This window comes from Clarias gariepinus, chromosome 24 (assembly GCF_024256425.1).
Source record: "Clarias gariepinus isolate MV-2021 ecotype Netherlands chromosome 24, CGAR_prim_01v2, whole genome shotgun sequence".
NCBI lineage: Eukaryota > Metazoa > Chordata > Actinopteri > Siluriformes > Clariidae > Clarias > Clarias gariepinus.
Window position 1 is genome coordinate 9,061,968 of NC_071123.1, and position 17,014 is coordinate 9,078,981.

Sequence of the window (17,014 nt, forward strand, 5' to 3'; positions counted from 1 at the left end):
ACAATTATCTAACAGAGGTTATTATCTAACATAGCTGACTGTCTACAGTATATTGTCACCGGAGACAGTTTGAAAGCTGCAGCACGGATTGTGTGACCTTACACGGTTGTCACTGTGAAATGTTCAAGAGCTTGTGTACAGACATGGTGACCTTTTAAACGGTGACTGCAGCCTATTTTTCAGAGTAAGGTGTAGAAAAACACACATGTACACATACACATATACAGTACCTGCACTATAAAGGATATATAAAGGATCCTTTATAGTATGTGTATATATATATACACCACTGTGGAGTTTCTCAGTCAATCTGCAGTGCAGTGGATGTCGCCGTTTTCATCCGTATGCATGAATGGAGTTTTCAGACTCTTAACAGCTAGCAGTCAGCACTAAGTTCACTACAAGCCCAAGGGCAGTATTGACTTCTTCCTATACATCAGAGGCTTATCTTTGAACATGTGCAGTGATACAGTACATTGCTCATCTCACAGCTAACTGGAAATTGCTCCTGACTGTTAATGCTAGCGCTCGGGAGCTTTGAGAAAGCGCTTGAAGGGATGTTCACTTGAGTATTTTGTGCATAACATTCATTATAAAGTATACATTGTCTGCCTACCATGTTGCATGTTTACACGATTAAAAGCGCCTTTGGCTTTGGCAGTGGCCAGGTTATGTATGAAAATCATTCCTCATGCTCCTAGAACCATTTTTTATTAATCTGTGTGATGGAATAAGGCGCTATAACTGAACCTGGTCATTCTGTTCATTCAGCTGACTTCATTTTATTCTCGCATAACGTTGCTGAGCCTAGACCTGACCAACTGTACACTGCCTCCAGAGGGTTGTACAGTGAGCAATATGCATGATGGATGCACTGCTTCATGCGCTTCCCTTCATTCTAAAATAGGGCCACAACCTTTTTCTACTGCTCCAAAGTCCAATCTTTATGCTCCCTAGCTGAGGAAACTGAAGTTTTTTTCCTGATTAGTCTCATTAAAATGTATGTGCCATGTGCACATCTGTTTAGTCCCAATCCTGCCAGTTCTCATAATGTTTTTCATAGAAATATTTTCATATTCACTAATAAACATAAAAAGTGATTTCCATTTATATTCTTTTCATGATCCATCATCACCAAGCGTTTAAGTGATCCCTGATCACGGTCATTCATGACGTTTTTCAGACCACATTTCTTCCATAGAGTTGACAGTTCAGCAGTATCTATCCAGGTTTCCTTAACGCGTTTAACAGTCAGAGGAGCGCCCTCCTGTCAGAACAGCTGTTCGGAAGGTTAATCAACAGCTTCTGACCAATCAAAACCAAGATCTTAAAAGCAATGTGCTAAAAAGTATTGCATTCTAAATTGAGACCTATAATACATATCAAGTCAGGTATAAAGTCGCACTGGTTAGTTTTGCACTATAGCCACTAAAGGGCAGTAGGTAAAATGTATAAAAGTTTCAATTTCAGCAAAAAAAAAAAAAAAATCAGATATAAATTTCTTAAATTACTGATCCTTCAAAAGAGCTGAAAACGTTTAGATCCTAAATATTTGAATTTTTAAAGCTCTCTAATGAACACTATCCAACTTTTCTAACTTTTTTTTTTCCCTCACTATGAAACTGCAGCTGGCAACGTCATTGTTAGGGGAAGCAGGGACATCCTGATAAGGCGGAGGGTTATCTCTTTCTTACTGTGCCATGGAATTCTCATTTAAATCATGTAAAAATAGAATTTTTTTCTAGTAAACAAACCTCGCAACCAAACTCGCACTGGCCATATCAGTAACTGGAATTGAGACTGCACTATTAGTATGCATTACACTGCGTGTGACCTAAAAACGTGCTTTCCAAGCTTAGTCGATCATAGTTCCTGCCTACAATAGGGACATTAATACGCTGCCATGGTGTTTACCTTTCCGCTGAAGCTCTTGCGGTTGTCAGACAGAGTCTCCGGAGCCATGAAGGCCGGCGTTCCTGCTGTGCTGGACAGCAAGGCATCGTTCCCCTCGAACTGGTTGCTAACACCGAAATCAGCAATCTTGACGTGGCCATCATCTCCAAGCAACAGATTCGATGGCTTGATGTCCCGGTGGACAATCTTCTGATAGTGCACTAAGGAAGACATGACAAGCAGGGAAAGCAGACACTTATTACTGGTTTGTTTGTGATGAAATATGGGTGCAATTCCATAAGAAATCTTATACATCATGACAAAAAATTGTTTAAGCCGTGTATCCAGTGGAGGGTGCATTTGATGATCCGGAGGGTCACTTGAGCGGTCAATGGGGTCAACAACTCGTTCACATAAGCACTGATTGGATGAGTAATGAACGCTTGTTTTAAAGTACGCAATCAAAAGTAAGCTGATGGCAGATCAATCGAGTGTCCTTCAGGAAAATGTCGATTGTGTTGCTCGCTGATTTTGTAAGAGCTAAAACCCCTGAGATCACTGTTTCAGGAAGTCAAATCCTCCATCTTGTGTACTGTATGCTAGTCAGAGCCTATTTTTAACGATATACTGTAATTGTGATATCGTATGCTATACAACAGCGGTGAAGAATTGTTCATTTTGATTACTTTTTTATAGTAACAATGTCACACTCCCATGAAGACCATGAAGATCACACAGAATCCTAAAAATATTTTGGTTTTCTATCATGTTGTCTTATCATGTACAGTATCATCTCCTACTGTATTATGCACATGATAGGTCTGATGAGATCAACCTAAGTTAACACAGTATGACTGCAGATCAATCCCTGGTATCCGTTATTACCCAAATAAGGATGGGTTCCATCCTAGAGTCTGGTTCCTTTCTGTGAGAGCTCTCCAGCCATAAAATGGCTCCCCATGAAAAAATTAAGATAATAAATGGAGAAAGAAATAGGCTATGAGAATTGCCATTCATTCGATTTACGTTCACTATATTCCCTGCGGTGCATCACACAGCGCTAATGAAAACAGAGAGACCATAATCGCCGCAGTGTTTGGACTGCATTACAGGCAGGTCTCTCCAACACGCTTGCACAGCTGCCCTAAAAGCAGCCTGTGAGAAATCACATATCGGGAGCCGCTGCGCGAGTGGAGCTCATGTAACAGATATCGATCGCTTGCGTAACACGGAAATGTAAAACGACACGGCGTTTATGACCTGCAGGAGGCTTGTATCAATATACAACATACACCTGTGGGAAACGAATACACACTTTTAAACACACTGTGCACAAAGAGACGTGGGCTTTTAGGAGACGGCAGGGACGAGCAGCTGATCTCAGTGCGGAGAGTAATGAGAGCGTTGTGTAATGCTGGCTAGGAGAAGCATTAAACCTCCCATAGTGAGGAGAGGTGGGAAGAGCGCGAGTAATGGAGTCAAACAGGCAGCCTGTGGACATCGCAGAGCTTTTAGGTTATCATAATGCAGACGTGCTGAGAAACACAATAATGATGAGATGGAGAAACCCCACAGCAACCCGAGATCTAAGATCTAAGCTCTTAGGAACATCAGCAAAATCCGTTCAGTTAATCAAAAATACAGGCCGAATATGGACATCGACTTAGGCAATGTGGGTCAACCTCGTTCAGATACTATTTCTTAAACATGCAATTGCAATCACAAACTATATATATATATATATATATATATATATATATATATATATATATATATATATATATATATATATATATATATATATACATACATACATATACACACACACACACATTCACCTAAAGGATAATTAGGAACACCATACTAATACGGTGTTTGACCCCCTTTCGCCTTCAGAACTGCTTTACAGTAATTCTACGTGGCATTGATTCAAGAAGGTGCTGAAAGCATTCTTTAGAAATGTTGGCTCATATTGAGAGGATAGCATCTTGCAGTTGATGGAGATTTGTGGGATGCACATCCAGGGCACGAAGCTCCCATTCCACCACATCCCAAAGCTGCTCTATTGGTGGTTGTGGAGGCCATTTTAGTACAGTGAACTCATTGTCATGTTCAAGAAACCAATTTGAAATGATTCGAGCTTTGTGACATGGTGCATTATCCTGCTGGAAGTAGCCATTAGAGTATGGGTACATGGTGGTCATAAAGGGATGGACATGGTCAGAAACAATGCTCAGGTAGCCCGTGGCATTTAAACAATGTTTAAAGAAACTATGTTTCTCATAGTGCCCAATTGGCACTAAGGGGCCTAAAGTGTGCCAAGAAACATCCCCCACACCATTACATCACCACCACCACCCTGCACAGTGGTAACAAGGTATGATGGATCCATGTTCTTATTCTGTTTACACCAAATTCTGACTCTACCATTTGAATGTCTCAACAGAAATCGAGACTCATCAGACCAGGCAACATTTTTCCAGTCTTCAACTGTCCAATTTTGGTGAGCTCGTGCAAATTGTAGCCTCTTTTTCCTATTTGTAGTGGAGATGAGTGGTACCCGGTGGGGTCTTCTGCTGTCGTAGCCCCCCATTAAAAAAAACAATATGCAAGAACATTCAAACCTTCACAACTTACCAAAATTGCTCATTTAACTAAATAAACCAGTATTATAATAAAGTCAGCTTTATATCTGAACTCCATACCTTGGTGTATGTCTAATCACAGTAGGCTTTTAGATTTTTTAAACTGCACAAATTTCTTTTTCACAAAAGGTCTCGTAACCCAATGCTGAAACATTTGTGGCTCAGTGGTAGGTTTCTCGCCTTCCATGTGGGCTCAGAGGGCTAATGCACTGAGAGTTACTGATAGGAAGATCGGCGGTTCGATCTCCCGCTTCACCAAGTTGCCACTGTTGGGCCCTTGAGCAAGGCCCTGACCCCATCTGCTCCAGGGGCGCTGTATCCTGCCTCTGACCACAGTTAGGCTGAGATACTGTATGCGAAAAAAAGAATTTCGCTGTGCTGTAATGTATATGTGACAAATAAAGGCTTAACTTTACTTAACAGCGATGATCCCAAGCCTGGACAAAATGGTAGTGTTGCGCCAGGCAGGGCATCCGACATAAAACCTGTGCAAAGTTGTTGTGTGGATCAGTTGGTCCGCTGTAGGGACCACTCAAAGGCCCATAACAGGATGCTACCACCTCCACGCTTTACAGTTGCTGTTCTTTAGATTAAAAGCATTTGTTTCTACATACATAGTTCTTATCATTAGCTATGCTTATGATAAGGATTAGAGATTCAAACTTAACTGTTCTGATCTGAAAAAATATAGGTAAAATATTCCTTTTTGGATTCCCTGCTGGAATATGATAGAAGAAGAACCGATATTTTTATCCAAATGTTGAGGTTATGTTAGGCTTCCCATCTTTAAATCCCAATACTGTAAATCACTCCTTCTGTGTTATAATTGGTTACAAGACTAAATTCTCATTTACTGTATGATTTTGCCGATTGTGAATAGACACAAAAGTTCCCTAGAAAAAACCTGTCATGTCACCTAAAGTTACCCCCAGGTGGGGCAAACATACACCAAACAAACCTTAATTTTAACAATAAATGAACAATTTGATCAGGTGTTTATATTTACCCATGAAATGGACTATCAAAGGTTTAGACCATGCCCTCATTTTTTATTATACAGTTCATTGTTCAGATTTATAAAGATTTTTTTGCTGAGGTCACCGGCGCTAAAAGTAAGCCCTTTCACAGCCGTAAGTGCACTTCCAAGTAGATGCCCTAGTTGACTTACTAAAACAAATGAATGTTATCCCTTAAATCTTGAGTGGCAGGAATAGATAAAGAAATGTTAAATTGTTTAACAGTTTAAAAACTCCTTATATAGAAATCCTAAAGACGTCAGACATCAAAATGTGCAAGAAGTGAAAATTTTGTTGATACCCTTACATTATTTTGTAATTTCAGTGAAGTATAAACAAAAGAAAGTAACCACTACTTATAATTAATAATATTCTGCAGGGTGTCAGTTTTTTCAGTCATGCCTTACCATTATTTTTTTCTTTTGGATTATTTCGATTTGCAAATCCACAGACCTAAATACATCAAAGCAAAACTGCTATGCGAAACAAATGCACATCCCACTCTTATTCCTCTTCAGGAAATTGCTTTTACAACACTGAATTTTACTAATGCTGGCTCAGGTATAAAAGCAGCAAAGTGCAGGTTTTTAAAGTGTCTTTCATCTCATCATAGAAGATGGTCCCAAACTGCAAATGCATCTCTTTATTTTATCAACAGCCATAAACTATTTACTCTTGTTTACAATCATGCCGATTCAAAGCGGCATTCTGAAAGCTCTGTAAGAGACTCTAGAGCTCCTGTGTGTAATGTCAGTCCTGATCTCATACCTACCTAGTTTGCAACTGACAAAAACAAAAAAGGTCAAAGAGGCTAATCCTGGTCAAAAAATTGCGCTTGTGTATATACTGTACATATGCAATATACATGATGCACAATATACATGCTGATTTAGAGTACACCAAGATTTTAAGTGTTTTCATTAAGCTTATCATCATCGTCTTATTGTCTGAACTGCTTTATCCTGTATACAGGGTCGCAGGGGAAACTTTGGGCACGAGGCGGGGTACCAATTTATCATACATACCCACGCTCACACCCTCATTCATGCACTATGGGCAATTCGGGAATGGCAATTAACCTAATCTGCATGTCTCTAAACTATGGAAGGAAACCGGAGCACCTGGAAGAAACCTCCCCAAGCACGGAGAGAATTGAAAGAGTAAATTGAACTTGGAAAATAAAAGTTAAACGGTTGTGTTTGATGTTATCTGATTTACAACAGCTGTCTTAAATGGCCATCAAACGTCCAAATGTTTGCTTCGAGGGTATATATTGAATAATGCGACCCTTCGAATCTAAAAGTTGAGGTATCAGCTAAACATGCAACCCCGGACAACTGTAGATATGTACAAACGTATCTGAATGCATTTTTAGGAAATGTGCTGTCACATATTTTATAAGCAATGCCTTAATTGGTAAAATTTGTGCCAATTGATACCGTCCTACCGCGACTGTTATTGGCCAGGGACAAACGTTGGCGGTGGACCAATGTTTGCTGTGCATGTTATTAAGCTTTAATATTTAGTTAACATAAACTACACTTTTTTATATTAAATAGCTGTTCTTTTTTTTTTTTTGCATTTTTTCCCAATTTTCTCCCTAATTTAGTCATGTCCAATTCCTCCCTGTCACTAGGGGGCTCTCACAGCATCACCCGGGAACCGAACCAGCCATCACTTTACCACTGCGCCAACCAGAGGCTTAGCTGTTCTTTTTGAATGGCACCAGTTTAAGCATACATGCTAAACGGCTAATAGCACCAGAATGAGCTTTCATGATGTGTCCTTATTAACTTAGATGGCAAGGTGGTGAAAACGTGGGTCACTGAGATGTTTATTAGAAGAATGTAAACTGAGCTGAAATTCTGCCTAAACAACATTTCTATTGTAATAAATTATTTTTACATTAAAGGTGTAGCTCATATTTTTCTGTGTCTATTATAAAGGTGCAATTTTCTTTCCCTGGAACAAGCTGTATGGATAACCGGAAATAGCTGTATGGGTAACCAGAACTTTACCGGCTTAGCCGTACCGGTACTGTAGTTCCAGGGAAAGGAAAGAATTAAATTTGTCTCAGCTGAACTTGAACATATTTTTGCATGGAACAAGGGTTGTGGAATTCGACCACAAATACTTACTGTAATTGTAAATCTAAGTAAATGCCAGCGAGGTTTTTATTGTTGTTTTTTTTTGTTTGGTTTTCATTCGCCATGCTTTTCAACTAGGACAAGAGAAACATATTACACTGCTTCATTTCAAGGGGGAAAAATGTAACTTATTTTTTTTTTTATGCGATTCCAATTTTTTTTACTCCCAAGTTAAAATTAAACTGTCACTAGTGCCATTTGTGGCAGTTCAGATCAAAACTCGCAGATCAACCTAATCCGCATTCACAGGAAAATCATTTATCGATCATCGTCACCCTGGCTTAAATGGAGGGACGAGAACTCACTGGGGCTCAAACCATAACTGATATTGAGATCGTGCATGTGGATTCATTGCTTTACCAGATGGTTTATAGTGACTGCTGCCGAGCTATCAAAGGGGAAAAAAGGTATTCATGTGCAATACATAAATCTTCTACCATACTGTACCACTTGGCACAAGGTCAGTAAATATTTTCTTCCTCAAACTCTTTCCTTATTCATTATAGTGGACACCTTGCTGTACCATGACAATGAAACCACAAACATGGAAAAGCGTCTCGAGTTACGCTTCCCAACAGACTTCACATTTACATAAGGGACATAAGGGACAATGACTACATGTGTCCCTGGGGGAAAAAAACTAGCACATATTAGGGCTTAGCTTTTAACCCAAATATTCATAATGTATTAAAAAAATACATAAATTACATTTTACTGTTAACCTCCTGAAACCAAGACTCTGAAAACTACAGTACGAAGAACTTTTTTCAAATTGGAAAAAGTTGGACGCAAGAGTTATACTGTAGCTGACTTTCCTCATATGAGGATCAGACATATGAGGATACACAGCCAATTTAGGTAAAAAGAAAATTTCATATACTTATACTGTATAAGGGTCTCAAGAGGTAAGATTAAGATTTGAAGTCTATATACAGTTTTGAAATCATTATAATTAATTGAAAGCAAACACAGTTCAAGAAAAAAAATGATGATGATCCTCCTCTTATAGCAAAACTCTCAGAGGTCCTTATTACAGACAGATCTGTGCACTGTGTAGGGTTTTTCTGATTTGCCCGTCTCTCACAGAAATTCCCAGATGATAACTCACAGTACTCGATGCCCAGGACAATATCTCTGAAGTAGGGACGAGCCTGCTCCTCACTTAAAGGGTTGTCTGTAGGAACCTCCATCACTTGGCTGGAAAAAAAAAGTGAAAGATATAGAGAGACGTTCATGAGTGAGAGGTCAAGAGGTCTGAAGCTTGAAGAATCTCATTACACAGACAGGTTTAAAGAAGCAGACTTTGATTTCAGAGCCATTGATTTGCAATAAATGCCATAAAACATAGATAAGCCTCTCACTTCGACTGTTCCATCCCACCCACTTGATTCAAACCAAATATAACTCTTGACTTCAAATTAGTTGCTATAAAGAAATCTCGTAATTATGGAATTTTTTACATTCTTTCTAAAATCTATACGTTTTTTATGATTATGGTTTTAAACTTGTGATCAATGCAAAAAGTAAAAGTTATAAACCGTACCTTTAAATTTACTTATAAAGGGAAAAAAAAATAAGAAGAGCATTCTGGACTGGAGAGTCATTAAATTATTATTATTTTTAAATTACCTTAGTTTTTTTCTGCACTACAATCAGTTGTAATTGCTTGACATTAGACTTAAAGTTCACTTTTTTTACAGTAAAAATACAACTCAGTTCCTGCATTCTGGCTGCTTTATTTTCTTTGTTTCACTCCTTTTTCAAACGTGCTGATTTAGTGTCTGTAGATTTAAATGAACTGACCCTGAACGTCCCTTTAAGGCACTTTTTCCACCTCCATTTCCGACAAACTAAATACAGTGGTATCTCGGCATACGAACTGAAACCTTTTAGCAGACGAGCTCTTAAGGCAAAACTTCGTATTGCGAAACACATTTTCTCATAGGAAGTAATGCAAATGCAGATAATACATTCCAGCCACCCAGAAGCATTACTAATATTACCAATTTCCAATGTTATATTTATATTTTTGTATATAAGATTTAAAAAATCTTAGAAAATCTTTAGAAAAATATGCAAATGAAGTAAGGTATGAAATAAATAGACAATAAACCTCACTTAACCGTAAATTATGATTTCTCTTGGCACTGGCTGTTTTAAAAACAAAATTGAAAGTGGCTTCATTTTCTTCTTTTCAGCGGCAAACAAGTTTTGATCTGCTACCAAAAGTAAGCACAATGGAAATGGCTTGGAGGCAAAGTTTATTGCAAAATTTTAGTTCTTAAGGCGAAAAAGGCGAAAAATAAATGTAAGAACATTAATTCACACACATAATGACATCACCAATACTTTGTGATATAAAAGTTCAAACACAACTAAGAGATATAGAAGACCAAGTTATGTCATTATGCATAAGCCTTCACTTTTTATGTGAAAATGGTCACCCAGAGAAGGACAGAGTCCATCAGAATGGAGTGGAGTTAAGCAAAACTTGGCTACGCTGAGCAACAACCAGGGGAAGAGTTTCTTGTTATACAATATGAGGCCACACTAAAGGAAAAAAAAAACAATCGATCAAGACAAAAATGGAAAAGGTCAAACAGCAGGGAAAATTTCTTTAGCGCCTCATGGTTTTCGTGCATTCATACAGACTGGAGACGTTTCTGAATGTCTAAAAATGAGTATAAAGTGAATTTTGAGTAATAGGTCAACAATAGTTCAGGTCAACCCATTATAGACGTGCCTCTTTGGTAAGTCATTATATATTTCTGTAACAGATACATGACTGGGAAGGAACATCATTATAAGGCATGTCATCCAGTGTGGACTTAATAAAGAAATAACAATTTTTCCCCCAAAAAGCCCTGTATTTAAATTACAAAACACATTCAAACAAAAAAAAGTTATGTAAAAGTGACTCACAAATTCCCAGCATCCCATTTAGACCCTACAGCTTCGTGCTGCCCAAAGGCCAAACTTATTCTGCTAGTTGTGCCGGTAATGGTCCATTTTGTAATTATGCAAAGCAAAAACCCTCTAATTTTGGCCCTTTTGTGGAAGATTGAATATGACGCTTTCTCTTCGCAGCATCGTCTAGCTGATTAGTCTGGTAAAGGTGGCTTTCAATTACAACAAAATGTCACATTTGACAAAGAATAAATTTGTATGGAAAACTGGGATACTGCTTGCCCTTTAAAGCTCGGACAAAAATGCAGTTATGCTTCACATACAGAATTGCAAGATGGGGATGAGTTTTAAAAGACTTTACAATGGTTAGGCTTTTTTTTTATATAATGTACTTACAGGGGTAGTGTTTATTATAGTGGCTCCATGACACCTGCATAAGCCTTTCTTTATAAAACAACATAAAAATTACTGAATGCCTATTTCAATTTGCATCAGTTAACCATGAGTTAAGTCTATTTCAATGTCAGATGCACATGACATCCATTCACCCTGTGTCAGCCCCAAATGTCTGGTGGTTTACAGGAAAACCCCAAAAAAGGAATACCCCGGTTTCTTTAACATGCTTGACCATGTTGTATAAACGTATCTACACTGTCTACGCAGGAAGGCAAACAGCAATTTACTCACTTCCTCATTATTACCATAAAATTGTTCGCAGAGTAATAGATCTGTACAGCGGTCCAGAAAGGGCACAAGATATCACAAGATAACAAAAGATGGTTATTTGAGATCATGACTTGTTTTTCTCGTACGTCGAAAGGCATTACTGAGCACACATACTGTACAGTATATTATCAGGGAGTTTTCTCTCTATTTATTCAGCCTCATCTTTTTCAGTGCTAGTCCATTTTTAAATTAGCTAGTGACTATACACAACCCTGTTTCATTCAGGATGTCTTAATGGTTAGTTACAGTACTTAATTAGTTACTGTAGGTTGAAAGTTAAATACGTAGTTATATTAGATAGATATATAGATAGATAATAAGGGTGGAATCACCAGGGACCTCCTGATTCAATATTATCACGATACCTAGATGGCGATTCTAAGTATCACGATTTTATAAATATTCTGATACAATATGTCTTTTTTGAGCGTTTGTTACAATTATAAACAAACAAATCACAAATAACTTGCACGTAACCACAGGACAAAGTGCTGCCTATGAACGTGGGAATAGCTTAGAGTGCACCACCTGTAGGATTACAGAGGAACTGTGACATTTTACCACCTCAAATTCACTCACTGACTCACTCATCGTGGATACCGCGGAGCCTATCCCAGGAGACCTAGGGCACCAGGTAGGGTACACCCTGGACAGGGTGCCAATCCATCACAGGACACACACATACACACTACCCCCGCCCCCCCATCTCTAATAGCTCAAGCGCACCAAAATGGTTAAACCCCACAATCTCAGGGCTGAAAGTAACTCTACCACGTAACCAGCTACTTTCTGTTAAGGCGCTCCCTGATGTACTGTATATATGACCCATAATGCGTTTTATTGTGATAAATGAATCAACATGTGAGCCATAATGCATTTTTCTCTTTTAGTGAAAAAAAAAGCATTTTATTCCTTTTTTATATACGTTTTTTTTTTTGTGGTGTCCATAAAAAAACCACACTGCCTAGCTTAAAAAAGGGGGTTACCATTTCACAAGGGCCTGTATTGAGTTAAAGAAAACAACTAAGGGGATTGTGGAAATTACTAGATCGGGTAATCCAAAGCCATGAGGGATAATTATCAGGAAATATGGGTGTAGATATTTTAAAAGAAGAATTGCAATTGTAAAAAAGTAGACAGTAGAATTGGGACTAAACAGCTGAGTGGCCATAAGAAAACCACTTGTTAGTGAGACTAATCAGAAAACGTCTTGAATTTTCTGGGGAGCATAAAAATTGGACTTTGGAGCAATAGAGAAAGGTCATGTGGTCTGATGGGTCTACCAGAGAGATGGGCGTGTCAGGCCCAAGAAAGAAGGGAAGAGCATGAAGCGATGCACCCATCATGCATCAGCGCCCACTGTACAAGCCTCTGAAACGGGGTTATGGTCTGGGGTTGGTCAGGTTTAGGCTCAGCAACCTTATGTGGCAATAACATGAAGTCAGGTGACGACCTGTTTCACATCAATGTTTTTCTTCCTTGATGGCACAGGCATATTCCAGGACTCAAATTGTGACAGAGTGGTTCTGGGAGCATGAAAAATCATTTTCATATTTCACACATGGCCACCAGATTGCACGCCATAATCAAAACCACAGGAGGTCGAATGAAATACTAGAGTGTGCATCCTTTTTTTTTTTGGCCAGGCAGTGTATAATTAACTTAAGTTGACTGCATTTCTGTCTAAAGTTCACTAAATTAAACACGCAGCACCACGGGCTTTGTACATTTCGAGCCGGAAAATAGAATAGAAATATGAGCATCTGGAACATTTGTACTGATTTAAAAATGAAAGGGGTGATGAGTTCAGGGGTGTCGATTAATTTTGGAGCGTTCAAACCAGCTGTGCAACTGTCAATCACTTCTGATTCATATGTGTGAATTGTGTAAAGGTTGGCAGGACTGTCAATGCCAATAAGCATCAAAAGTAAGTGCCTCCTAAATGTATTTGGATTGATGGAGCAGGAAGGAAAATAGAGGCGGAATGCCCGAGCTGAGTAATCACAAATATGGACGGATGGAGTGATGGAAAGAGAAACAAGCCAAGACTTCAATTACAAGAGAGGAGAGGAGGCACAGAGTACTCACCCTTTCTGCATTAGCTCAAACACTGCACAGAGAGAGAGAGAGAGAGAAATAAAAATAGAAAGTATTTATCAGTAAGGAATAAATCACAACAGGATATGCTGTCATAGGAAAATAATAAACTCTGGGGTGGTTTTTATTCATTTTATTCCTCTTATACCACAACAATTTGTTGACATTTACATTATTTTATGTATTAATAAACATTGTACTTTGTAGTTGTTCACAGACACATTAATGTTGGGGAAAACCAATATTATTTTACTTTACATTTCGCCAGGTATAATCAGTCATTCCCGTACGTCCCTTGTCTCGTTACTATAGAAACTATTACGTACTCAAACAAGTGCATTACGGCTAACCTATGAATCCATAACAAGGCAGCCGCGACTCGGCAGCAGCTATTCATATCACTTTCTCTGAGTCACACCATCAGACTATGGAGACCGACATTCTATCGTGTGTGTGTGTGTGTGTGCTGCGTTTTGCAAAATGATTAGATTAGAGAGATATCTCCCCACAACTGCGGTAACTCAAACCCAAATACCATTGCTCTGAAACAATCAAATACAGAAGCAATTTTTTAAAAGCGACCGTCTAGCCTCCCTCCAGGTCACATATATTCCAAATCAGTGACTACTTTATGCCAAAAGGAGTGATTCCTTGCTGGTTGTGCGGAAACCAAATCATGTGAATGATGACAGTTTTATAGTAGAAAGATCATTCGTACCCATGTGCAGATTGTCCTCGGCTGGGTCGTCCAGCACCTGAAAAAAGAAATGGTATGTGGATCAGAAACTCCCAGAAGCCCTGCTGTGCTCCACTGGTGTTCATATCAATGTCGAAGATACACTCGATATGACCTAGAACTCCACAAACTAGATTATAAAAGACGTGAGCGAATAAAGGGAAGACAGAATAAAATAATAATAATAATTATAAAAACATGACCCCAGTGGAGTAGGCTTAGCTCATCAGATGTGCTTCCACCACAACTTAACTTTTAGACAAGGGGGTAACTTTGGGTTTAACGTTGCAGGGGATGAGATCTAAACGCATTTTACAAGCTGTCCGAGGCCATGCAACCTATACATACCTCGACCAGTTTGACTATGTTCAGGTGATCTAGCTTCTTCAGAATGGCGATCTCTTGATAAACCCTCTCAAGGGGGCCAAGCACTTTCGGTTGTTCCCCCAAAGCTGCTTTGGGGCCTCGAGGAGGAGGGCGACCTGCACACAGAGCACCAGCATGGTTAAACAAACTTAGCTTGTTATTAATTGTTCTAATCATCTTATATATTAATATTTGCATCGTGATCGAAATTTGTAGAATATACACAGAAGAGAAGCATAAATCATTTAGCATGCTAGTAATTGTATCAGGCTAATGGGTCAGTTTGATTGTACGTTTACTGTAATAATTAGCCTGATATTGGCTGCCATGCTAGTGACCGTCAACGTAGCACAAACACATCTACTGAGGATGTCAATGATTAATCATTAATAAGTGAATTTCTGTTAAGAATTTAAATGATTTAAATTTATTATCATTATTAAAAACAATAATAGTAATGTTTTGCATAATGCTTCTCCGTAGCTCACGCCTATTAATTATTACACCACTAGATGGCATATTCTTAGCAAGAATTAGCATTGCGTAGTGGTGTAATCTTCGGCATATTCTTAGCAGAATAATCTTTTAGCATAGACACAGTTGTTCAATTTTATTATTTCTATTTTTCTGTTGGTCTCTCTACTGCTCCTCATTAATTAGCCTCACCTAGCTCATTTTTTGGGATTGTGTTGCTAGAAATGTTTAAATGAAACTGATCCGGAGGAAAAGAAATGGACATCTTGTTACCATTATTAACTCATGATTATCCAGTTATTGATTGGTAAAATGTTCAGATATCAGTAAAGACACTACGATGCCAAAAGTATTCACTCGCCTGCCTTTAAATGTATATAAACTTGGATTAACATCCAAATGTTAATCCGCAGGGTTTAATATAATGTTGGCCCCTTTGCAGCTACTGTATAACAGCTTCAGTTCTCCTAGGAAAGCTTTCCACATGCTTTAGGAGTGTGTTTAGGGGATTTTTTGACCATTCTTTCAGAAGCGCACTTGTAAGGTCAGACACTGCTGTTGGACGAGACGGCCTGGCTCACAGTCTCCGCTCCAATTCATCCCAAAGGTGTTCTGTCAGGTTAAGGTCGGGACTCAGTCAAGTTCTTCCACCCCAAACTCGCTCATCCATGTCTTTATGGACCTTGCTTTGTGCACTGGTGCGCAGTCGAGTTGGAACTGGTATGGGGCTGGTTTTCAGGAGTTGGGACTTACTTTCAGGGGGGAAAAAAAACCTCTTACAGCTTAAGCATACCAAGACATTTTGGACAATTTCATGCTCCCAACCTCATGGGAACAGGTTGGGGACGCCTTCTTCCTGTCCCAACATGACATGCATCTATTATACAGGTCTGCGCTTTAGTTCTATATACTGTACCAGTCAAGTTAAAAAAATATATATATTTAACAAAACTTGAATTTGAAACCATTTTAAGATGATTTTAAAAGGAACAGTTTAGCACTGTGTTTGTTGTGGGAAAATTAACAAGATATTCTTGTTAGGACTACCGTACATACTAGTGAATTCAGGCAAAGTCAAACTTACGTGGAAATCCACACTGTTTCATCAGCTTCTTCTTAGATACCACTTTCATTGCCTGAAGGTAAAGAGAGAGAGAGTGTGTGTGTGAGAGAGAGAGAGAGAGAAGCAAAATGAATAACAGAGAAACAAAAGTGGTTTTCAAATGGTCTTCATCTTACAGATCTCTTTGCTTTTCTTCCTTTTCTTATACCTGGCATAGAATAAGCCCACCAATCATCATTATTTATGGCGTTGGCTGTCTGTGACTTTCAAGTGGATTCCATAATCAGTCTGACTTCTTTAAGCGTCCGCATTAATCAAACAAAAGAGCCGTTGTGTGCTGTGATCAGGCCACTCCCTCCCCACCAAATCTAGCCTTAAGGCAGCACTTCAGGTTCGCTGTGACTGATTGGATGTGATTATAGATGGAAATTCATGAATAAATAAGAGAATTCAACAATGAATAATTAAGCATGGTTCTGAAGAGTAATCAACCCTTGTAGGGTGGTTTGACCAAACAGAAGGAAGGACTCTGGCAAAAAGAAAAAAGTAACGGCAATTCAAGCACTTTCTTTACATTTACAGTACAACATGGACTTCTATATACAGTACCAGTCAAAAGTTTGGGAAATGAAATGACATAGTACAGTATGGCATTAGGTAATTAGGTAACAGTCAGTTGTTATTTTAAGATAAATAGATCAGCTTTTCGGAAAGCAAAACTCACTTAGAGTTACCAGCCTCAGAAATCACCAATTAACAAACAGCACCTCGGATTAGAGCCGTTATGAGGCTTTACAAAGCATAAGACGCAGACACATCTCAATATCAACTGTGCAAAGGAGATCATTGCATGTTTTGGACGCCTTCATTGTTTCACAAAGTAAAAATGAATAGAGATTTTAAAAAAAGACCATGGAATTAAAAGGTGTGTCCAAACTTTTGCT

General features: G+C 38.7%; 1 protein-coding gene across 4 annotated transcripts in view; it reads right to left on the reverse strand.

Moving 5' to 3' along the window:
• Nucleotides 1-17,014, reverse strand: part of camkk1a (calcium/calmodulin-dependent protein kinase kinase 1, alpha a) — a 114,290-nt gene that overhangs the window by 19,972 nt on the left and 77,304 nt on the right. For all 4 annotated transcript variants that reach the window (XM_053485536.1, XM_053485537.1, XM_053485534.1 and 1 more), the window contains exons 6-11: nt 16,092-16,143; nt 14,516-14,649; nt 14,150-14,186; nt 13,423-13,444; nt 8,810-8,898; nt 1,915-2,114 (exon numbers count right to left, since the gene is read on the reverse strand). In XM_053485536.1, the coding sequence (XP_053341511.1) occupies nt 1,915-2,114; nt 8,810-8,898; nt 13,423-13,444; nt 14,150-14,186; nt 14,516-14,649; nt 16,092-16,143 (534 nt within the window). The remainder of the gene's footprint in view (nt 1-1,914; nt 2,115-8,809; nt 8,899-13,422; nt 13,445-14,149; nt 14,187-14,515; nt 14,650-16,091; nt 16,144-17,014) is intronic.